This window comes from Balearica regulorum, chromosome 25, assembly GCF_011004875.1.
Source record: "Balearica regulorum gibbericeps isolate bBalReg1 chromosome 25, bBalReg1.pri, whole genome shotgun sequence".
NCBI classification, from domain to species: Eukaryota; Metazoa; Chordata; class Aves; order Gruiformes; family Gruidae; genus Balearica; species Balearica regulorum.
Window position 1 is genome coordinate 1,990,985 of NC_046208.1, and position 24,241 is coordinate 2,015,225.

General features: G+C 46.9%; 2 protein-coding genes across 2 annotated transcripts; one reads left to right on the forward strand and one right to left on the reverse strand.

Annotated features, from left to right (window-relative positions):
* Nucleotides 1-7,032: 7,032 nt before the first annotated feature.
* GUCA1B (guanylate cyclase activator 1B) lies at nt 7,033-11,659 on the reverse strand. The gene is made up of 4 exons (XM_010309279.2): nt 11,456-11,659; nt 9,234-9,383; nt 7,761-7,875; nt 7,033-7,160 (listed from the first exon to the last, which is right to left on the reverse strand). Exons 1-4 carry the CDS (start codon nt 11,657-11,659, stop codon nt 7,033-7,035), a joined length of 597 nt encoding a protein of 198 aa, XP_010307581.2.
* Nucleotides 11,660-16,242: 4,583 nt separating this feature from the next.
* Nucleotides 16,243-23,923, forward strand: IRF6 (interferon regulatory factor 6). Its single transcript, XM_075775948.1, has 8 exons — nt 16,243-16,436; nt 19,876-20,052; nt 20,937-21,141; nt 21,577-21,699; nt 21,803-21,949; nt 22,174-22,566; nt 22,952-23,070; nt 23,361-23,923. Exons 2-8 carry the CDS (start codon nt 19,879-19,881, stop codon nt 23,580-23,582), a joined length of 1,383 nt encoding a protein of 460 aa, XP_075632063.1. The 5' UTR covers nt 16,243-16,436; nt 19,876-19,878; the 3' UTR covers nt 23,583-23,923.
* Nucleotides 23,924-24,241: the final 318 nt, after the last annotated feature.

Here is a 24,241-nt window from a genome sequence, read left to right on the forward strand (position 1 = left end):
GCTCCCGGGACGCGTTCCCCTCATCTCTACTTTTCCCTCCCTGCATTATTAAAACAAATCGGGTTGTGGGACCTGGCGAGCTGTCCCAGCGCCAGTGTGACAAGCAATAGACTATCCCGCTAGCGCAGGGACCAGGATTTGCTCCGAAGGTGCCGCTCCCCTGGCAGACGGTACGGGGGAGCCCGGAGCTCACCGGGCACTGCCCTGGCCCTGCCCGCCGCAGCCGCGAGAGGAAAAGCTGCTGCGAAGAGGGGGTGCGGGGAGCACACAGCCACCCCCGGGACTGCCGACGGGACCACGGGGCCCTTCGCTGTGCGGGTGCCTCTGGATATCGCTGCTGAGCAGAGAGGGGGCAGAGGCTCGTCTCCCCTGGAAGGGGGAGCAGCACCATGCGATGCGGTCAGATAATGCACCGAGAGCGCCTCAAAATTCACCCCGGGGCCGTGGCCAGCGCCAGCGTCTGCAGGCTCGGGGTGGGGGGGTGAAGCCCAGGGCTGCACGGCACTCGGCTCCGCTGAGAGGGGTCCCCCAAGGACACATGTACGAAACCTAGAAAGCAGACCTGGACCTTCTCTTTCCATATATATTTCCAGAGCATGAGATCAGTGGTTTTGGTCACTTGTTCTTTTATTTGTTATTATTATTATTAGCAATCATTAGTGGTAATGTAAGATAAAAACATCTATGAGCTAGAAAAAGGAGAGTGGTGGAGTGGTAAATACAGTGGCTTTTCTTTGTTTAAAAGCATTAAAAACCTAGAATGGTGCCTTTTTTAAACAACTATCTAAACTTTAAGGGCATGTTTCTCCTTGAAATATCTGGAAGGGCTGCAATGGCAGTAACCTGAGAGGGAAAAGTTTTGAATGTTTGTAGGAATATTCCTACATGTCTTATTACCTGTACAACAGACTTAAACTCTCCTGCAAGTTACACTCCGTGGCACCCTCGAGCATCATGTGGTTTTTAACTGCAATGGCAGCGAATTGTCTGCATGCAGTTCGGAGGGGTGTGCTCCTAGAGACAGGCTAGATGCCGTGTCTGCACCACCGGCATCCACAAGTACCTGGGTATTCCTGAGCAGGCAGTGGGCTCAAGTACCGTTCCCTGTGGAATAAAAAACCAACAGTCACTGCTTATTATAGCATCCTGGGCACAGCAACCTCGTCTGGCAGTGCTAATTACCAGTGCCACGAGCAGGACTCGGCACATGCACAAGGGAGGCTGCGAGAGCAGCAGCCTCGGCCCCGCACCGCCTGCTGTCCCCGTGCCGAGCCGGGGCTGCACCTTGGCTGCTCCTCGTGAGGAGTTTCCTCATCTGAGTTTCAGGCGTGGTGTGGCAATACAGGACACCAGGAAGGATTTCTTGCCTAGTTGAAAGACTTGTTATTTAGCACTGGATGCTTGCAATTCATGAGCAACTTTCTAACCATTTTTCCTGTGCATCTTTTTCATTTGAGAGTGTTTTACTTGGAAGCTTTTGTACTTCCAATCTTATAGTGAACTAATAAAGATATTTTACAAGACTATTTCAGTTTCTGCTTTTTCTCTCTTTCAATCAATCATTCTTTCCAGCGGGAGGGATTAACTGTCTCACGCAAGTGCAGAAACCTTTGTTTTGGCTTCGTTAAAACAGTTCTTTTGCAAGAACAGCACGAGCACGGGGAGAAGTCTGTTTTGTTCAGAATCAGCGTCGAAAAGGGGCTGCTCCCAGGTTCTTGCATCCTGGGAGCGCTGCCTGCTCTTCTGAACCTCGTCTGCATAATTAATAAAACCTCATCCCCTGGGTAGTCCTACAGTGCTTTCGTCTGGAGCTCTGCTTTACCCACCCACGTTTCTGGGCACCTCCTGCTTTCCTCCCCGCTGCCTTCCGGCAGCCCCGCAGCTCCCTCCTGCCTCTGTTTTCCACCCAGACAGACAGTGAGCGCTGGATGCACGCCCGCAGCCCCCCGGGAGCTGCCACGGCTCCTGGCTGCCCCCCGACAGCCTGGTTCATGCTCCGGTGCTACGGACAGGCACACAAACCGAAGGCCACGGAGAGGAACCCTTTGATGGGCCGGCTTGTCCAGCTACCCCACTTACACCAGTGCAAGCGAGAGCAGGCTGCAACCGTCTTAGAGCTGGGCTGAGCTGTTTACTCAGTGTGTAACACTCGTCCTTGCAGCAGAATTAACTTCCCCACAAATGACGGGCACAACGCTCGCTGCACTTTTGTCTTTACAACAGCGACAAGGAGGGAGCCGAGTTCAGCGTGGGCTTTCTGTGCACACTCCCTGCAGAGAAACAGATTCAGTCCTGCCTGTGCTCCTTCAGCCGCTCTCCTCTGCATGCCCAAGGAGCCGCAAGAAGCGGCCCTGACAAGCCCAAATTCTATTTATAAAGACAAAGTTATTCTAAAAGGGCTGTCTCAGAATTGCTGGCTGGCCGAAGGCACCTTTCGAACCTCGGCGTCTCTCTCCAAAGGATGTTTTTCAGCCTCTAAGAAAGCAAATTAAAAATAATTAAAAACTAATGTTGTGACTCTCTCTGCCCTAACTCATGCATAATTAATTTATTTCAAAAGAGTGGCAGCTGTTCAGGTGCCAGCCACAGACGCACTGCTCACTGTTGTGACAATATCGCTGGTGAACGAGAGGCAGCGCAGCCTCTCCGGGGAGCGTGGGGGAGGTTGTTTTGGGGAGCTGCCATCAGAGGGGCGATGGGCCTGCGAGGCTGCATGGCCGCGCGGGAGGTTTGAGGTCAGATCCTGGCTCTGCCTCCCCTTTGCGGGGACCTGGGACGAGACCCTGGCGCCGGGTTTGTTAAGAAATGTTGCAGTTACACTAAAACCACCCAGCGAGTGACTTTTGGTGGCACCGCGCCATTCATCTCAGCGGGGTTTGGGTGCCAAAACACCGTAAGAGCTGTAATGCACATCTGCCTCTTCAGGGAAGCAGGAATCGTAGATCCATGGACCGTTTGAGGTTGGGAGGGATCTTAGGTGAGCGCTGCACCCGTGTCCTGCCATGAGCAGGGCTAACCTGGAAGCAGTGCTGCTCAGGGCCTTTCCCAGCCCGGCTTTGGAGGGAGGATGCCGAGCAGCGCTTCATCCTTTCCAACGCCCTCCCCAGCCGGGGGCTCTGCCATCCCGCTCCGAAGCCACCCGCCCGACAGCCGGGACCGCCGCTCCGCCTGCTTGTGCCGCCGGGAGCCGGGGGGCCCCGTCCCGGTCCCTGTCCCTGTCCCCGCAGTGCCCTCTGCCTGCCAGCACCGGGCGGGCAGCGGGGGGAAGCCCAGCGCTCGGGAACCCGCTGGGACCTCAGACAGCAAAGTCCCCCAGAAGAGGGGATGAGGAGGAGGAGCTCAGGAACGGAGGATGGCAAATGGCAAAAAAAAAAAAAAAAAAAAAAAAAAAAAAAAAAGCCTCTTTTTGCATCCTCGCGGCGCGTTGGGGTGTGAAGAGTAAAAGTTAGAAAAATGAAACAGAACAGGTTCTCAGCCAGGTGCTTCTAAAGGTCCCTTATCCCCAGGGGATGCGACTGCCCTACGGCACAGCTCCGTGTTCCCTTATCATGCCTCACATCCCAGAACACCATTAGTTACCTTAAATACAAAGTCTTTAAGGGTAATCTGTGTGACATACTTTCTAAACTTCTGAGGCACACTTTTCTTTAAAGAGGAAGAAAGAAAAAAAGTTAATATTCTCCCATAGTGCCAGAGCTGAGCACAGGTGCTGTGAGAAGACGACAGAGTATGGTGAGAGCACAAAGCAGTCCCTGTAGCAATAGCACGGGGCTGGGTAAGTCCTGGCCTGGCCCCTCTGTATTTCAACAGGACATTTTCAAGGGGAAGCTGCACATGGGTGCTCTGGGAACAACCTGGACACAAACCCTTCTTCTGGGCAGCCACCACTTTTCTTCTGGGAACAACCTGGACACAAACCTTTCTTCTGGGCAGCCACCAAACCCTGGCTGCTCATGGGTGAACCTCCCCTCTCAGAACATTGGGTGCATAGACAAATAAAGAGCATGGCTAAGCATAGTTAGATGTAATTACCCTCTTCCTTTCTCAGCCTCATTATTTCTACTACTCAGTGCTTTCCCTGGGAATGCACCTTCCAGAGTATTTTAAGATGCCATGCCTCCTCAGCTCCTGTTCCCTGCTGCCTCTCCCCATCAGCAACCTTCAGCTTTCTAACCTATTTCACCTTCAATCCTACCCAACATTAGAGGCATCAAACATCAGAGCAGATGGTAGTAGCTCAGAAAAAAAAAAAAGCACATGGCATTTGCCTTTTCCAAGCCATCCTGTTTCCCAATTTAGACTTAAAAGAAATCCGATCAGTCAAATCCAATTCTAGCTGGGCTGTAAGTCTGGAAAAATGGATTATGCAAAACATCTGACATGAACAGCTTGATCTGAACATTGAACTGAGTTTGGGAGGAGATCAAAGCGTTGATACCTATGGATTTTAAAAATAGGACTAAGACTAAAGCACCTTGCACTTTCTTGACAAAAGATTACCTGATCGATAAGAGGAACAATTTTCCACTGGGCTATGCCAGCCCTAATACAAGGGTTACCTGCCACCGCAGGTCTGCCCTGGCCAGAGGAGGTGGAGGCACCCTGCATCCTGCTGCTGAGTCCAACACTTCGCCTGGAGCCCTGAATTCTTCAAGGCTCCTGTTTCAGTCCTGGCATGGTCAAAACAGGGTCATCTCATCACAGCACTGTCAGCTCACTTTATTGTAAGCAACTATTTCACATTCCATTCAGAATTTTATCACGCACATGCTTTCCACTGTGATTACATAGAAGTTAAACAGCAGATACTCCTTTCCTACTCTGCACCTGCAATAGCATCACTATCTCTGTTTTAATATTTGTCTCACCTAGGTTAGGTGTTACACATAACACCTCCCTTAAATTCATTATGCCAGTCTTAAAGACTACAATTTTGGTCATACTCAGGTCCTTACACAGGCCTTCACCTTCATTCTAAGTGAAAAATAAACACTACAAACCAGAGAGAATTTTAATAAATAATTCTTTATTAAATTCATGTGTTAGAAAATTTCTGCCAACACCTGTACCAGTGCTCAGTGTTGGGATGCCCCCTCCCACCCCAGCAGGGGACACCAAACAGCTCCTTCAGCACCTGACCTGACCACATGAACACAATAAGAAAATTTAAAGCATTTAAGTAAACCTGCAGTATGTAACTATAGTAACTAAACACCCACTTAAATTGTGCAAGAAGAAAAACCTAAAGTGTGCTTTGTTGGTTGAGATGTGGAAATTTAAGGAATTAGATTTGTATCCTATCATGAAAACATTTGTCCACAAGTTGGGAAAAAAAATCAATAAAGTGAATCTTTTCTTCCAGGTGCTCAAGTCAGAAGTAAGATTTTTCTTTCAGATGTTTGGCTGATAAGCTTTGACTTGAATGAGCTTTAATCAGCTGCCTTATATAGCAGCATAAACTAGAAGTCTAATCTGCTCTGATAAGTAAGCCTGCCACAAGCTAGTATTTACAGAGAACTCTTAGAAGGGCTATTTAGAAGTGGAAATGTATATGGATTTGAACTCTAGCACTGATTGTTTTATCCTGAATACTTCCTTACCTTCCTGAATTTAAACACTGGTTAAATTGACAAGACTGCACACCAACAAACTAATCAACTAGCAAGAGATACTACAGTCATAATTAAAGGCCACAAAAAAGGGATTGCAAATCTTTCCATAGATGTGACTTGGCCCACTGATCCCATGGGAAATTTAAAATGCAAACCAAACTGATGTTATTTTCCTGGGGAAATTTTTCTTGCAGATAAACCAATAAACCCAAAAGTCAACCAAAATATAGGTTCAACCCAAATTCTCTTTCCACATATGTAAATACATATGTAGGAATATGGGTTAGAATAGCAGAGCTCAGCCTACAACCTGTGCAAGTTTTATATCTATAATCTGTGGCTAAATTAAGTCCAGTGTAAAACCACTGTACTACTTCAGTATCTCAGATTTTCTGTCACTTGTTCCATTCTGTGGTCCTGCCAATAAAGCAGCACTAATCCTCTCATTGTAGAGACACTGCCCAGCAAAACTCTGCTCTTCCCTCCTCTCTCCTTCCACACAAAACTTCTCCCAGTGCAGTGAAAGCCCTGGAGCCCCTTGAGCTCAGCTAGTCCTCGCAGGGCAGGAAAAGCTGTTCTAGAGTGATGTTTCCATAAGAAAAAAGGGCTCAAAAGGAGCAGAATCACACTTGTGCAAATCTGTCCTCTAAACGTGGCTGTCGAGAAGAGGTACAACTCCTGCTGCTGCTGCTCAGTGTTTGGAAACAGCGTTTTTCCAGCCCCACAGGAACCCACATCTCTGAACTGGTAGAAGGAGCAGACTCCAGCCCACAGGAGGGAGATGCAAAGAGTTACTGCTCCACCTCTCCAGCCCACGCATTATGTTTTCCTCAACTCTGTGCACTGTCTTGGCTATCACTTATAATCCAATTCTCTTTCCTGACAGTGATAATGTTGGTGTTCAACAATTTCACATTAGCAGTGGCATAGTCTACTAAATATGCATACAGACATCCTGAATGTATAAAGCCTGTCAGAGCATCTCCTCTGTTGTCATTTTTGGTTTGATGCCTTTGTATCTCTGCAGGTATGAATGATGCAAACACTAGTCTGCACTGGAGACAGTACCACTGTGTCAGGATTCTTCACTTCCCGATCCCCTCTGTCAGACTAAAACCCTGCCCAGGATCTGCTGCAGGAAGCCACAAAAAGTTTGTTCCTTGGGGTGTAACAAAAAACCAGAGCTGGCAAACATGGTATTGTGTACACAGAAAGACTTATTCATGGGCCAAAAATAGTCTCTGGGTACCAGTAGTATGCAGCCTGTGGGTTTTAGATTGAGATATGGCTTCTTAAACCACTGAAGTTTTCATCTGGATGCTGAGATTGTATTAAAAAGGAAAGCTACTACCACTCTGGAGTAAAAGAGCCACAGTTGTAGTCAGCATCACCTTTTCAGCTGTATCAAAACCGAATTTTCTCAAAACAAAGCACTCTTTCTCCTCTGCTCAGAGATCCATCCCCCAGGGTTTACATCCATTTGCAACATCTTCATCACCCACTTGTCTTTCCTGGCCCCATCAATGAACTCATCAAGAGACAACTGCCCTGTGTGAGAGACACAAAATGAGGAGACAAAACATGACAGATAAGAGGAAGGCAGGAAGTAAAAGACATCTATGTTTCAGAAAATATGCTCATAAGACAAGAGCTAGACTTCATTTCCCCATAGTTTAGGCCAGCTAGCTGAAAGAAACCACCAGGCTGTAACCCAAAGCATTCACACCCACCCCATCCCATCAGCTAAGATGAGATGTTGCGTTAGCTTACACACGCTCCTCCAGGAGAATTGCAAGTCTGATCCTGCAAGCTCCAATTTGACTGGGGCCACTGTCTTTACCCAGGCCATTTGTGCTGGGACTGGGACCTGCACTCTGCCTTTCAGAGGCGGAGATCTGTGTGGCATCGAAACCCAGATGGATTAGTGACCCCTCTGTATTTTACATTAAAATAACAATGAAAATTATCTCCTGCTTAGACGAGTTACTCTCGATTCTAACAAACAGAATAGAACCAAACCCAATGTGTGTAATATGAGTAACAATAAATTATTTCTAAATGATTTCTTGATAGATGTAATTAAAGCTAGCCTGCCCAGCACAGATAACTTATTACGCATGAATGCAATCTGAGCCATTGATCACTTACCATCCCCATTTTCATCCACTAACTGAAAAATCCTGTCCACAACCTCCTCCGGCGTGAGCAATGGAGTCCTCTCCTCCACCTCCGACCGACACACTTTCTTCAGCTTATAGATAGACTGAAAAGAAGTTCACAGATTAGGAGAAGGACTGGAAAATGAAAAACAGTGAACTCCGTTATCTTCCCAACAGCGTAAAGGTCTTTTACAAAGGCTGTGGTTTTAACCTTTCTAGAAAGGTCTGCCACTCAACAGCCTCAGACCTTTAATGAAACCTCTGACCTTACGCTCACACACTGCGGATTACTTCATTTGCTCTTTGAAGCTGCTGTCCTCCTATTTTCCTTACACATATTGGTCAGACCTCAGGGTTCCTTTGCAAAGAACAAGGCAAGAGTTTCACAGATGGGAAAATCATCTGACTTTCAAGTATGATTTTTCCCTAACATCTGAGGCCAGGTACAGCCCTCTCTCCCAGGGAGCTTGTGCCCAAGCTGCAAGATCAAACCCGTACTAGCACATATTTTGACCCATAGTTTCAGTTCCACTTTGTCACTGGAAAGGGGCAGATTTTATCTACTCCTCCCATGACAACCACCTGTTCGTTATTAACCTTACTCCTTAGGCTTCCCAGAGAGGGGATTAGCAAGGGCCTAACAGCCCATTCCTGGCTGACCTCAAAACTATAATTGAGCCTGCCCCAGACATTCCCCAGATGCTCCCACACCTGCTGCTGCAGGTAACAGCCTGGCCACACTTTCCAGCCAAAAGGACTTGCTTTCCAGATTTGATTTCTGGTGTTTTCTTGATGCTGCATCTCTCCTAAGATCCTAAAATGTTTGCTGACCATTGATTAAGCCTCACAAGTACTGCTGTACAAGGGTAACAGCACCTCTGGTGCAGGGTGACTAGCACTGTCACCAAGATTTTTACGTTAAGAACCCAGTGTCTGACTGTCTGCTAAGCCCCATGCCTCCTCTCACACCTTCACCCAGTCACTGTTTAGAACTAAGTGCGGAACACGACAAACCCAGAAAGGAATAATTACAAAAGGGATTTCTGTACTAACTTGTGTGTCTCAGCTTATTCTCACCATCTACTCAGGCAGGAAACTTGGCTCCGGTCAGGGGCGTGGGGAAAAACCCTCTTCCACTGGCCAGTGCAACGGAGCTGGGTGTAAAAGCATTGAAAAGAAAGGCAGAACAGAGACCCAGGACTCCACAGCAGCACCCAGGTGCTGCATTTCTGGCCAGCTTCAGCAGGGGCCAGGCTGCCCACAGTGGGTTTAACTGGTCCCTCAGCCACCCCACCGGGCTCTAGACCACTGAGTACATGACCCTTCCACCAAGGTCAGGCATTCTCACTTCATCACTGCCCACAGCTGCCTTGAAACCAAATTATCACAAAAACCATATACATCATTACATTGCCAAAGAACTGTGATTGCTTAAATAAGTGATTAGGCAATGTCTACTTACCTCAACAATTTCCAGCAGCTCAGGTTTATCTATGCAGCCATTCCCATCCTTGTCATATACTTTGAATGTCCACCTCAGTTTGTGTTCCAGTTTTCCTCGTAAAACAAGATTCAAGGCAGCTACATATTCCAGAAAATCAATGGTATTATCCTGTAGAAACAGAAAAGCAGCTGAATGTCACTTGACTGGGTATAGTTGATAGAAAACTGCTTATGAAACCTAGATAAAACCACCAAGTACTCCATGGGACAGCTATTTATTTTCCACCTTACAGAAGGCTTGTGCCAGTCCAAGGCCATCAGTAAGTACAGCCATACCCCTCTGACCAAGGATAAGTTCCCAAGGAGTGACAGTGGAGAGTAAAGCAGTTTTCCTACAGTGCAGTAAGTGGGGGGACACCCGCCAGGACTCCAGAAACGAGCATTTAAATACCCCAAGACAACATAGATTACACAGAGAATGGGGAGGCAGATGAGGATCAGTGCAGGAGGCACTGACTTTTTGGGAAGGGATTGCCATTCTCAATCTCGGCTGCTTCACCGATGAGACCAACATCCAACCATTACCCCTTTCTCCCATCCTTCCCCCTTGTTTGATCTCGATTTATCTGAGAAAGACAAAGAAAACATCACCATTCGGGAGGAGGCAGCAAGAACACCCACAATAAAGAGTTTACATCATGTGTTCATCCTCCTAAAAAATTTCAGATGGGGAAGGGATGCAGGGCTCCCTCGGCAGCCTCCAGCAGATGGCCCTCATGCAGATCAACACCATCCCCAGGGCTAAGCTGGGCCCCCACGTCACCCTACAGCCCTCCCTGGCCAGGCAGCAAAACCCCCTGAAGATCTGGGCTCTGCTGCGGGCACCGAAACCCTCTGCTGCGGGCACCGAAACCCTCTGCAGGAGCCATGAGCAAAAACTACTGCTGCTGGCCTTCAAAGGCCAGCAAGTGCAAAAAAGGCAATTGAGGAATTGGTTTTCTTTTCTTACCATATTACTAATAATCCTTTAGATTTGTAGGTCCTGCTCAGCTGATGATATACCATGGGCATATTTAAGCAAACACATGGATCTAGGCCTAATTTAGCATTCCTAATATATGCAAGTACCAGCATCCCTTAAATACAGCTTTTCAGTCTCATTAGGAAAACTTCTGTAAACTAGGAATAGGACTTCACTTTTTGTGTACACCATTTGCTCTCAACCCTTTCTGCACAGCTTTCATAGCAGGATTTGGACCCGGACCTGCAGGGGTTTTTTTGCAGAAATTTAGGGTTTGCCAACTTCAAATTCTGAGACAAGTCTGACCTGCCCACATCTTCCATAGCTTTTTTTTTAATCCTTTCTCACAAACTGACTTTTGTTGACACCTCAGTATGATTTTGCCACTACTTTTAAAGGAAGCTTAAGAGAAATTAGTATATTTGAGAGATGACAGACTTGTCTCCCCTTTTCCTATATTAATACACAGCAACAAACACCCCCACAGTTTGAATATGATCAAGAGCTTCAGGAAAAAAAATGTGAACCATTTGGCAAGCATTGCTTACCCATTTCAAGATGAGAAAGGCAACCGTATTACATGTCTTTTGACTAAAATATCGCAGGCTAGTATTACACTATCTTTTGCACCAATACATGGGTATGTGTGAACTGCTACTAAACCAGAAAGCCCACTTTTCCCAGGTGTCTGATGACAAATACAGCAAAGGGAATCAAAACCAGAATATCTGAATTGCTCAGCATTCCTTAGCTTTTGAGCAGATAAAATCAATATTTTGTTACATGCCACCTGTTCATACACTTCCTCCAGTGTATAGCAAGCATGAGTAGGACTCTACTGTAATTCCCCCTCTATCATAACAGGTTTTTTTTTTTCCAATGTAGCAACCTTGGCTATTTGAGGATCTTTCAACAATACTATCTCAAAATGCAACTGCCTAAATTTCAACCTTTTAATCCATCCTTAGTCTCTTAAGGGAACATTCTGTCCTTAATTTGTGTACAGATTTATCAGAGGATAAATCCATACCAGCCCATGCAGAGTGGTGCAGCTCCTTCTGCCCTATCAGGTCCATCGCCCCTCTTTTAGTTTCACAAAGCATGGTAACAAGGGTGGGAACTCCACCAAACACCTCCAAATTTTCCCAACCAAAACCAGCACAAGGAGGAAGAGGTGCAAATTATTAGACAAATAACTGTAAAAATTCCTCACCACTTACCCCATTCTTATCAAAAGCTCTGAACATGTTTTCAATATACTCTGCTGCTTCACGGTTATCCTGGACCCCAAAGAACCGCTTGAATTCATGCATGAAGAGCGTCCCACTGGGACATTCAACCACAAATTTCTTGTACCATTCCTGCAATTCAGCAACATCAATCTCTGCTTGCTCCCCTTCGGCATTGGTGAACTGCTGTCCCATTTTGCTCCGTAAAGCACAATTTTAAAAAGAAGGAACAAAAGGAAAACCCTGTCAAAACCTTTTTCTTGTATTTTATCACCTTTAGTTGCTTTTTTGTTGTTCTTTTTCTTGTCGCAGTCTTGAGCCTTTATTTGATGTTAATATTGTCTCTTGCTATTTCACCGTCTTTTTGTATTTTACTTTCTTCTTCCTCTTTCTCTCCCACAGTTTTCAGGGCCACAGCTTTGTGCGCTCGCTTGGCGATCATAGAGTTGCTTCTCTGCATTAGGGCAGCATAACATGTGGTATCAGGAGTGTATAAAAATAGTTAAGATCATTAGGAGATTCCCACCTATGAGTCACAGAGACCTTCAGATGTTCTGAGCTGTGCCCTATTTAGGAACAGGCTCCAGAGGCTCAGGGGCTTCCTGCACATTAATACCTTCACATCACAGAATTTGGGAGCTGAAGTTCCCTTTACACACAACCCCACTCACTCTTCTGTAGTTTTTCCTAAGAAAAAAGGGATTGTAAGTGAACTTCCCTAACAGTATTTTTCAATAGTGGCATATATATGCTACTTGCTTATGGGGGATATACAATATTTCACTGAAATAGAGCATATTACCAAACAACTCTTACAGAGAGCAAATCCTGACAAAATACACATATACACATAAAACCCCAGCTAATTCATAAAGTTAATTGAATGCCTACTATAGGCTTTATACAAAATGTTTGTGAGGACTAGTAAATGCACATGGCTACAAACATGCTTCTTTCTCTCATTTTTATAATTCTCAGTTAAAAATAATAGGAATGCTTTAATATTTTATTTCCCAATTTATTTTTTTAAGTATTAAGCTATCCTTATTTATCTTCATACACTTTTTTGCCATTGAAATATCCCCCCTACTTACCCCTTTAATTACAGATGCAACACACAGCTCTTGTCTCTGGCCTCTTACTGTTCTACAGGCAACTCCCAGACAGAAATCAAACCCCCCCCAGACAACCCATCAGCTTTTATCCCTATCATACCAGGTGTTTTGAACCCAACCGTTATCTGTGTCAGCTGGAAAGAAATGACCTGTAACTATAAATGTGTCTGAGCCAGCCTGACATCTAGGTAGGATTCTTCTTTTAAGAGGATTGGAGCAGTATTAATAAGAAACAATAAAGTCCTCATTATTATAATAATGCTAAGGCCCAAAAGAATTTAAGCTGGTTTTTTTGGCTCTTTTTTTTGAGAGTTGGGGTTTTTTTTGTTACTTTGGGAAGAAGAGTTTCTCACCTGGAAAACACCAGTCAAGATTCGTTCTAGAATTTGATGCTGTAGAAGAGTACAGCCATTCATACTGTGTTGTAAGAACAGGGCTTGCTCTGAATCTGCTCAGATTGGTGGGTAACCCATCAGTGGTACTGCATGTGCATGTATATATGCATATCTAGATAAATTTGTAGGATTATAGCATAACTTTGCACTTCTGTATATAAGGATGCCTGGGCAATGCATAGTTTTGCTTAGTTTTAAGCAAGAAGGCAGCACAGCAGAAGCATGGAGATGGATGGGAAGGACCAGAGGTGTTGCCAGAATGGTTAAGATTGCTCTTTTTTGATGAAAAAATATATTTTTTAATAATGTAGAGGATTCCTGTTTGTCTATCTTTGTGTCTAGAAGAATGCAACAAGATTAATAAACTCAATCCTTCCTTTTTGTAAGTGCTTCAGCCAAACTCCAGCCCCTGACTCTCAGATAGCTTGTCTGCAGCAGAGCAGCTTGAGGTCTGGCTCATCAAAAAAAAAAAGTTATACTAGATCTGTCCCCCAGCATTTGCCTCTTAGCTAGACCTACTAGAAAGAAGTCTCTGACAGTCATTGTGGTGTTTGTAAAACAGTTCTGCTGCATTCTTCATTTCCCATGCTCTGCTATGCATGCCATGTAAAGAAATAGCTTTTTCCCTCACTGATAGTTCTTGAATCATCTTGGCTAATATCTGGCGAGGGCATGGGTTCTCTCTGGGTCACAAACTGCTTTCAAGAAGCAGAGGTGCTGCTGCTCGGATGGGGCGGGGAGGGCTCAAATCGCAGTTTTTCCTGCAGTATAGCTGGGGAGCTTTGCACATGCTGGTGCGAAGCCTTCCACCATTTTGTGCTGCTCTCCTGCACCGAGGCTACATGCTGGAATGCGAGCGCTGAGAGCACACAACAAGACTCCGCATGTCCAGGACGTTGTCTTGCCTCATTGCATAATTTTGTTTTGCTTTATGGGAACTTAGTGATCTGTTCCCAGGAGAGAAAATGGTTTCCCTTTGTTTTGATGACTGCAATCTTTTCCAGCTAGGAACAAAGGACTGCAGGAGACCTGGGTCACAAAGCCTAGCTGGTGCTATTGCAGGTATCGTGACATACAATCGTGTTGATAAAAGTACTGATGTTAATTTGGCACTGAAATAAATTAAATCCTATAGCTCCTGGTATGAAAATCCTCTGCATATGCTCTCATTGTCCAAAATGTGTGCTCTGCAGACTGCACTGGCAGAGTCTCTCAGCCAGTAGAATGTCACTTTGTGAAGCACAGTTTATCAGCCAAAGGATTTCTTCATTTGATTCGAAAAAAGATGCAGGTAGAGGTAAATATAAGCAGAAAGAATGAAAAACAAAAAGAAAGGTTTTTAGAAAACACTAAAGGAAAGTTTGGTGCTATTTAGGCTGCCTGAAGGGCGAGGATCAATGATTTATATATTATGTCAGTGAAGCCTTTGGATGATTAGTTGCAAACAGGTAACATCTGATGACATTTCCTGCCTAATGAGCTATCCCTAGATTATCACCTATACAGCTCAAAAGCTGTGGAGTTCCCCAGCCAAGAGCATGGAAAAAGACAGCTTACTTCCCATCGCTTCACTAACACAGCATGCTGCCACACGCTTCAGCAGTGGCTGGTAGAAACTCAAGAAGAAAAAAAAAAACCCAAAACAAACAAAACCCAAACCCTGCAGAGGGCTGGGAAGACTCATTCGCTTGGCATCTGCGTTACCGCTCGGTGAAGGCAGCAGAGGCTGTAACCGAGGTGGCAGGGCGCAGGCGGGCGCAGCTGCCTGGCGTGAGAGGACCGACTTCAGTGAAACTGGAGGCAAAACTAGACCTTCGGCCCACGCGCAGTCCTTTTGCCGCATGGCTCCATTATTTTAAATACCCCTGCCCTCAGAGCCCTCTCAAGTGTCCTTACAGGGGGCCTAGAAAGACCAAAGCTCTGCCCAGGGCTGCTCCCAGCCCTCCCGCAGGCAGCCTGGGACGTGGGGGTGAGTGTGCGGCATCGCTCGTGTCTGTCCAGAGCTCCCCGAGCATCAGAGCACAGAGGGAAGCAAACGTAAAGCATCCTTAAATTTGCCCGTCGCCGGGCAGGATGGACACATGGGTAGGAGGATGAACGGAGCGTTGGTGCTGACCTGTTTGGGAGATCACAGATCCCTCGTACTTCGGGCAGGAGTTCAGCCCAACGTCTCTGTGCATCTCTTCCCAGCTGCTCACCAAATTGGCTGTACCATTGCATGTTTTTATAGAGCAGGAATAACAACACAGTAGATGGGATTATTACAGGAGCAGCTGTCCCTTGTTTTGCATATCAAAAATGGTCAGGTACAACAAACCACGCACATCTAAAATCCACTATTGCAGTGCTATCCCACAAAAAAAAACCCACTAAGCTTTGAGTGTCACCTATTGCCTTTTGTTGATTGCTAGAAAGATTTTATTACGTGCTGACAAACTCCTGCTAAATGTTACCTCTGAGTGGCTACGTTTCAGTGATGAACGAAGCCTGAAATATTTATTTTACAAGGCAAACTTTCCAAGAAAAATGCAGATTTACTTTTTCCCTGTGTGTGAAGATTTTTTTAAAACTTTGCATAGTTTCAAAGTCTTGGCATAGGATTGAGTGTACGTCAGTAGACACTTTGGGTGTAAGTCAGCCTTTCCAAAGTCAGGATTCAGCACTATCCATAGTGTTCGTGATGGGAAGGAGGAGGGAAATTCCCGCTGGTTTTTTTTCTGGTTCATTGAAATTGAATAGTAAAGTATTGTATGATCACTTGAAACCAAGATTCACCACTGAGTCATGGTTCTCCACCTACGAGGAAAAGAAATGAGCGGCGATGCTGGCAGGGAGCACGGTGGAAGGCTGCGGCTGGGCCGGAGGGAGATGCCACAGAGCCTCCCCGCAGCCCACGGTAGGTGTGCGAGTGGGGATGGGAGCGGAGAAGAGGAACTTTTTTATGCTTTTTCAGAGAAAACTGCGTGCCTGTGGCTTTGAGGTAATCGCAGCTGACTTCAAGTTTTGTCTTTGTTCCGCGCTGCGGATCGGCTGGGCCAAATATGCTTTAAACTGCGAAACAACCCAGCAAAATTGTTTTGTTTTCTTTTCTTTTTTTCTTTTTTTTTTTTTTTAACGCAGTATTTAGGAAAGAGATGGGGTATAATGACGGGGTGCGGATGCTCCGCTTGCCGTGAGACCTCCGGGGCGGGGGGACGACGCACGGGCGCGGAGCGGAGCCGAGCCCACCCCACGGGCGCGGAGCGGAGCCCACCCCGCGGCCGTGGGCGGAGCGGGTGGCGGTGCGGCTGCGCCCGGCGCACCTGGGCAGGTGAGGGCGGAGCGGGCCGGGAGTGTGCGCCGCGGCCGCTCTCCCCTCGCCCCGTTCCCCGGCGCCGCCCACGCCGTTGCGCCCACGCGTGGGCCCCGCGGGGCGGCCGAGAGCCCCCGCGGGCGCGGAGCCGGTCCCCGCCCGCCGGAGGGGTAAGTTGTGCGGGGCGGGGGTCGAGGTGCCCGGCGGGACCGGCCCGACCCGACCCTCTCCGCCGCGCCCCGTGGATCCGCCCGGCCCCGCGGAACAGCGTCGCGCCCTTCGCGAAGCCCCGTCCTGCGTGGGGCTCCTCGCCCCTCCCGTACGGTGGCGGGAGGAGCGGGGTCCGTGGCGGGGGTAGTTTGGTTTGAACTGGAAAACACGCGGGGCGGCGTGCGGGACACGGGTGTCCGTGGGAAGGTTCGGGGCCGGCAGGAGCGTCCCGAGCCGGGCTGGAACAGGAGGCGGCGGTGCAGGGAGGGGGTCGCCCGGGTCGGAAGGCAGCCGGAGGGTAACACCCGCTGAAAATGTCTCTTCGTTGCTCCCTTCCCCATCTGCTCCCGCGGCTTGTGCTGTATTAGCCCTAGGCTACGTCTTTCCAGTTGGCGTAAAGCGAGGCCTGGAGTTAGGGCAGGGGTAATATTTGCTCCCCCCACCCCGTTCACCGACAGCTGTTTTTGGAGCACAGCTGTTACCACCCCGAGAACCCAAATTATCTGTAATAACTCATGCCCCTCGCAACTGAATGAGCTGCCCGGGCATGGCAGAGGTTATACCAGGTTGGGGTACAGAGACCGTGAATTGTAAGAGTTAATTGTACTCAAGGTGAGTTGCTCGGTGGCTGCAAGAAAAGTGTTGTACGTGGGAGCTGCAGGTTCCCGGTGTGAGGAGATGATTAAGTGTCGGACACTTGGATGGAAATTCAGCCTGTTTCACTGTGGGAATGCTAATTTTAAGGATTGAGTCGCTTGCCTTTGAAAAAAATGAATACAAATCCACTAAATACAGGATAATGTAATCAAACAAAGGTAATGAGCAAGGAAGGAGGTCTGTGGTGTCCCAGCGATGAAGCCAGAGAAGACCCCTTCCTTCTTTAGAGGCTTCGTGAACGGGGTGGAGTGGGAGCACTGAATACGCCTGGGTGTGCAGGCGGAGAGTGAAAGCGTCTGTGCAGCAAGGCTGGGACAGGCTCCGGGTTGCCTTTTCCTGGTGCGCTGCGTGTTGTTATGCTGGCTGGCACCGCGTTGCAGCCCCAAGAGTCACTGCAGTTAACTGGGACTGTCCCTGACCTTGGTCACTCGTCTGCGGCCGTCGGGGAAGTGGCTGCAGGATGTCTGCTCGTTCCTGAGTTTGCTTGAGTTGTTCCTGTTGGGATGAATGTCTCCTCTCCAAGGAAAAATGTATGACTTAATAATAATTGGGGTACAGGGAATAATTACATCACTGACCAGAGATGCATTAGCAGTGCAGGGATGTGCTAATTACACACCCCATGCCAGGCAGCTGGAGTGGGAATAAAGCAAACTGGAGGATTCGTGGGTATGTGCGCTGAGGAGTCTTGAGAGAGGGCCAAGCCTCCCTTGGCAAATCCAATTAATAGTGCAGAGACGTTCCCCGAGCTCACCCCGCGGCTCTCGGAACGGGAGCAGCCTTTGGCATTAGTGGACCCCACTGGATGGAAGCTGAAGGTTGTAAGGATGACTCACTGTCTGAGCTGGGCAATGGGATTCAAGTTGATTTGCTCTCGGTTATTGTGTCAACAAGTCATCGGTGATAAAAGGTCATAACACATTGTAATGTTGCGTATTGACAGATGCTGTCTGTGATCCAAGGGACAATTCAAACCTAATATGACAGCGCCAGCGCACCCTCCGTGTGACCGAATTTATTTTGTTTGAGAGAGGCATGCATTTTTTTCCCTGGTGTGTGGGTTTGAATTTGCTCTTGGTCTTGCAAATGTTTGCGTACGCAGTGCATGTTGTTAGAAGCGGAGGGGACTGCTTGTACAGTGTAAAAAAGGTTCTGAAACAAGCTTTAGTCAGGATTTCTTTGTTGCAATGAGAAGTCACTTTTTTTCCTTTGCAAGAGAAATCAATACCTGCATTTGGTCTCAATTTGAAGTCCAGGATTAACCTGGACTTTGTGTCTTTGCAAACATGCCGCTGAAAGTTTAATTTTGATAGGATTTTTGACGTGGATAACTAATACAGCAGAGTTTCAGAAGCACAAAGATACTTTTCACGATTGCTATCTGATCCGTTGCAGCTCCTGGGAAGCAGTCTGCTAACGTCCCCAGGTCCTTGACGAAGCACGCTTTCAAACTATTATTTAAAGCTGATTTGCAATTGAATCTGAACATTCTTTTTGTTTAACAGATAAAATAAGTTGTGTTTAGATTAATTTTGTGTGAGCGCTTGCATCTGAATGGGATCTGCAGGTATTTGAACAAATAAAACCTGTTCCTAGACTAGTTCTTGGATAGGATTTTTTAATCTCCTCTATCTCTGCTACCAGACGCATTTTGCAACTCCTGCAGCAGTATTCAGAGCTTATGGCAAAGGTTTTACTTATCCTGTAACTGCTTTATTAATGGGAATATTTGGCATTTCTCATGTCTGTTTCAAGATTTACAAATGAATGTTGGAGATACACCTTCTAAGCACACGTGTAGCATAGAAGTCCCCCTCCCAAAATGTAAAGACACCAAATGCTGCCCCTTCCTGCAGAGGGACAGTCATTAGTTTTGTTTGGTTGGTTTTGTATCTGCTCTGCACAAGAAAAATATTGCCGGTTGGTTGCAAGCGTAGTAGCAACACAGGGCTAATTAAACAACAGATTTGATCAGTTAACTGCAGCATTGCTTTTTAAAAAAAAAAAACCCTAAACATTAAGTCAAGGTCACTTGATTTTTAGCATGAGTGCAGGCAGACTTGGACTTGCAGTTCATGTCCTTCTGGATAAACATCCTGGTTATTATAGGTCAGCGATGTTTGCAAATGATTATACTGCATTCAGAGCATTCATGAAAAAACCATGAAATGACTTTCAGAGGAACGTCTGTCTCTGGTAAAACAGTCGCCTCCACTTCAGCTTCATGCTTCCACCTTTACCTCAACTGGGGCAAAAGCCTCTGATTCAGCATGTTAGTTATTCTCCTCCTGGATGTAAGTCTGACACAACCGAAGAACTAGATCAGATAGGTCCCTTTGCTAAGGCGTACGCAGAGGCTTTTGAAATTCTGCTGCCTGTTCTTGCTGTGGCTTGTTTGTGGCTTTATCTCCCGCGCAGCGTTTACAGCTCAGTTCGATTGGGGCTCGCCCTCCGTGTGCTCAGTGAACGCAAACAACACACCATCTTTGCTTACTGGAATTGTAATAGTAAGTTGTTCTTGTAACAGTTATGGTCCCCGCTTTGCGATGCGACCGTAACTCCTCCTGGCAGAAGAGTCGTCTAGCTGAATCTGAATTAGTGGTTTCGATGTGCAGTAACGTAACAAACGCTAGCAGTAACGCTGCACAGGGTCCTTTTTCATCAAATTAGCTAGTTTTGTAAAGCATACGAGTCTCAACTAACCTTTAGCAGTTGGTCTACTATTATCCCTGTCTTTTGTAGACAATGGCGTTACACCCGCGAAGAGTTCGCTTGAAGCCGTGGCTGGTAGCCCAGGTAGATAGCGGTATGTATCCCGGCCTTATCTGGCTAAACCGAGAAGCGAAGCGGTTTCAGATCCCCTGGAAGCACGCAACTCGGCACAGCCCGCAGCACGAAGAGGAGAACACCATCTTCAAGGTGAGGGAGGGGAAGCTTGGTTATACCACGGCTCTTAAACAGAGACAAAGGGTTGAATTGTTGGCCCAGGAGCTGGATAGGCATCTGGGTAGTTGTTTCCAGGCACATTTTGTCCTATTGCTTTGACCTCAGAAAAGCCACTTTATGCACCTGGTTGCCAAGCTTGGCACTGCCTGAAATGGTGTTGAGTTCTTTAACCCTTTCCAACCAGCAAAGACCTGCTGATGTCTAATCGCATGGACTCTGGAACATTGCTGCTATTTGCTTTATCTGCTCGGTTTAGGATGTGGTAGCTGGCTTGTTCTTAGCAGCAAACCATTAAATACTGTTACATAAATCTTAGGAGGTCCACCACAAACTTCCAATGCTCATCACTGCTGTCCTTAATATTCTTATCCCAAGGGATTCATTATAACTCCTACACTCCTTTGAGGAATTTCTGACCGCTGCCTTGGAGGGATCTTGGACTGATAGTCTGATTTGGGGTGAGAGGGGGCCAGCTGGATGGCTGTCCTGCTCTTCCACTCCATTTTAACTGAGTCCATTCCTCCTACGCAGAGTATGGCACGCTGTCAAAAAAAGGCTTATGGTATTGAACCCAAAACACACAGAAAAACTCAGTGCACAATCATGTACAATTTATATTTTCTTAACTTGTGTGAAGAGGCATGCTCAGAATTGCTAGTGGGTTTTGGAAATTTGGATTTAAATCTTCCCCCCCCCCCCCCTTCTTTTAATGGGAAAAGTTATTAAAGCGGGAATTTCTGTTGTTATGAGAAGAACTATAGTTTAGACTTCTGCAAGAGAAAGATTTTACAGTGAATTTGTTTGGACGTTTGATTTCTGATAAAAGCTGGACTGAGCACAGTGTACTTTGTCCCCAGGCTTGGGCTGTGGAAACAGGAAAGTACCAGGAAGGAGTCGATGAGCCAGACCCTGCAAAGTGGAAAGCCCAGCTCCGATGTGCTCTTAACAAAAGCCGGGAATTTAATTTGATGTATGATGGCACTAAGGAGGTGCCCATGAATCCTATTAAAATTTATGAAGTATGCGATATCCCGCAGTCCCAGGGATCAATCATTAATCCAGGTGAGGGCCTTGCTGATACAGGGCTGGTTACCGAGCAGGCGCTCGGCCAACGCCAGTTCCTTTCCCTCCGCGGCATTAACCCTCAAGCTGCCTTTGTGTGCAGCAGAAAGCAGCAGCCACGTGTAAGGCCAGCTGTACTTAAACTAAGAGGACTTTCAACCATAGTGTACCTGTACACAGTTGCACATTTTCTGCTAAACAGTCCAACGCTGGTAATACTTTATCTGCTTCCTTAGCTTTCTAGAATTATATATTAAACTGAAAACTGTATGTCATACAGATCAGATTTTTTGTTTTTAAATTATATTTGGAAAATACACAAATAAATTTCCAATATTGTGCAAAGCCAATATGAAGATTACATTATTTTGTTCAAGAAGTGCACTGCAGGGTTTCACGTCGATCGACCACCCACAAGGATGTACTCGTTTGCAGGTTCCACTGGCTCAGCTCCATGGGATGAAAAGGATAATGATCTTGATGAGGAAGAAGAGGAAGAATTGAATCAATCTCAGCATGTCCCTATTCAGGAGACGTTTCCATTTCTTAATATCAATGGTTGGTAGCATAGACTAATGTACCAGTGAAGGTATTTTCTTGTAAACTGGTGCATGCTTGAAATAAAAACTTGGTTTATTGAAGGAGTGTTTCCTTTTTGTAGATTCCCCAATGGCTCCAGCCAGCGCAGAAAACTGCAGCCCTGAAGCTGTGTGGCCAAAGAATGAACCTCTAGATATGGAAATGCCCCCAACTGCGCTGCAGCACGACTTCTTCAGCAGCCCTGAGCTCTGGATCAGCTCTCTGCCAAGTATGTACATGGATTTGTAGTGCTTCTGTCATTGTATTAAGAAAAAAAAAAAAAAAAAAAAAGTGTTCTGACATTTCCCTGTGGCTATTTGCTTGTTAGCATGGAGCACTATGTATAGTTTAAACATCCCTGTGACCGTAGCGTGGATTGCGTGGTGTGTCTCTACTGCTGATACAGTACATGCAAAGGTCCAGGAAAAGCCAAACTGACAGTTTCTCTCTCAGTGACAGACCTAGAAATCAAGTTTGAATATCGAGGAAAGGAGACTGGACCGACGACGACTGTAAGCAACCCTCAGGGATGCAGACTTTTCTATGGAGAGCTGGGTCCTATGCCAGACCAGGAAGAGCTCTTTGGGCCCATTAGTTTGGAGCAAGTAAAGTTTCCAGGAACGGAGCAAATCACCAACGAAAGGCAGAAGATTTTCACAAGTCGGCTGCTGGATGTTATGGACAGGGGACTGATCCTGGAGGTCAGTGGCCACGCCATCTACGCTGTCCGGCTCTGCCAGTGCAAGGTGTACTGGTCTGGTCCCTGCGCGCCTTCCTCCACTACACCAAATTTAATTGAGAGGCAAAAGAAAGTCAAACTCTTCTGTCTGGAAACATTCCTAAGTGGTATGTAGCTTCTGCGTCTGGAAAATAGCTTTGGATACTGTTGCGGGCACTTGGTGGCACTACTGGAAAGGGTGGTCTGCACGGGGGGTCAGCCTGGATGCGCCGATTAGTTTGCTTGCGTGTAAAGTCTGGGTAGGGGCCACCGCTTCCCTGACTTCAGTGGACCATGGAGTAGGTGTGCATCAGAAGAGTCATTTAATGATCTGACGAACACTGGTGGGCCTTGCTTTTAAAGAAAGCTCTTCTGAGTGCAAGAAATAAGCTGTAATTGTGTATGTGTAAGAGGTGGCTCTGGCAAGACCTGAGACAGTGTAACGAGGTGGGATGTGGTGAGTGTTTCTAACCGAAAGAGGACAACTCCACAGCAATCTGCTTTTCTTCCTAGAGCTGATTGCCCATCAGAAAGGACAAATTGAAAAACAGCCACCGTATGAGATCTACTTCTGTTTTGGAGAAGAATGGCCTGATGGAAAACCCAGGGAGAGGAAGCTGATTGTGGTTCAGGTAGGAGCTGAGGCGCTGAGGTGACACATGCCAGCCTTCTTGGCGCCGCCACGGTGGCTCTGGATTGATGGCCACAGATACCAGAGACCTGTTCTTCTCTGTCGTTGGGAAACCCCAACAGAGCTGGTGGGTTTTGTCACAGCAAATACAGATGCTACGCGTGCCAAATGGCATCGGTCTGTGAGTCCGTTTTAGGTGGTTGTAGTGGGAACCGTCCCCTGCATCCTGCAAAATAACAGAAGCATACGGTGTGACCGTTAAGCTAAAACAACTGACTTCTTCTTAAACAGGTCATTCCAGTTGTGGCTCGGATGATCTATGAAATGTTTTCTGGTGATTTCACGCGCTCCTTTGACAGCGGCAGCGTGCGGCTCCAGATCTCTACGCCTGACATCAAGGACAACATCGTGGCTCACCTGAAGCAGCTGTACCGCCTGCTGCAGAACCACCAGGAGGGGTGGCCCATGCAGACCCCCCCCATGCACATGGCGCAGCCGCTCCCCGCACAGTGACAGATGCTCTGCTTTGCCCCGTGGTTTTTTACGTTGTACATACAGAAAAGTATTTCTTAACGAGCGCCATGCCTAAATCTGAATAAAGTTTGTAAATCTGGTAATCTGATTCAAGTTCAGCTGTCTGCGGTACTATTGTTTTAGTAGTGTTTAAAACAGAGGGGCTTAGAGGAATGCCTCTAGCTCCTCTTTTCAGCTGTTTGCTTAAACAACCCATTGTATAAACCAAATTTTCAATTCTGTAATATTTTTTTTAATCCACTATTGATACATTGTATATAAATACTTGGTCATTAGAGGGGGGAAAAAAAAATCTGTGCTTTATTAAAACTGCCTGGAAAATACCACCTCGTCTACTTTTCTTTCTTTATGTGTAGCTGCAAGCTGGGAGGCTGATACTTCTTTCAATGTGCTTTTTTTTTTAGTACGTATGTATACACACGCACAGCATATTGTTGTAAAATAAACAGCTCTGCACTAAGCAAGAAGCCAGCTGAAGCTGAAAGCACGCTACTCCTACATCTCTGAAAGCTTGGGTGATGGCTCTCTTCCTTCAGATGAAGCCGCAGGGGCCCGGTCCCGCCCGGGAAGGCCGCTCCGCCCGAGCCCGGGCGGAGCGGCCTTCCCGGGCGGGACCGGGCCCAGGCCTAGACCGGGGC

What these genes read in the sequence shown, in the direction of transcription:
- GUCA1B (XM_010309279.2), bottom strand. Translation starts at nt 11,659, where the DNA reads ATGGGACAGCAGTTCACCAATGCCGAAGGGGAGCAAGCAGAGATTGAT. An exon ending in AGCTGCTGGAAATTGTTGAG is followed by an intron (nt 7,876 to 9,233) that starts GTAAGTAGACAT and finishes ACTTCTTTTCAG; the next exon opens with TCTATCTATAAGCTGAAGAA. An exon ending in AGTGGATGAAAATGGGGATG is followed by an intron (nt 7,161 to 7,760) that starts GTAAGTGATCAA and finishes TCTCTCACACAG; the next exon opens with GGCAGTTGTCTCTTGATGAG.
- IRF6 (XM_075775948.1), top strand. Translation starts at nt 19,879, where the DNA reads ATGGCGTTACACCCGCGAAGAGTTCGCTTGAAGCCGTGGCTGGTAGCC. An exon ending in AGGAGAACACCATCTTCAAG is followed by an intron (nt 20,053 to 20,936) that starts GTGAGGGAGGGG and finishes CTTTGTCCCCAG; the next exon opens with GCTTGGGCTGTGGAAACAGG. An exon ending in GGAAGCTGATTGTGGTTCAG is followed by an intron (nt 23,071 to 23,360) that starts GTAGGAGCTGAG and finishes CTTCTTAAACAG; the next exon opens with GTCATTCCAGTTGTGGCTCG.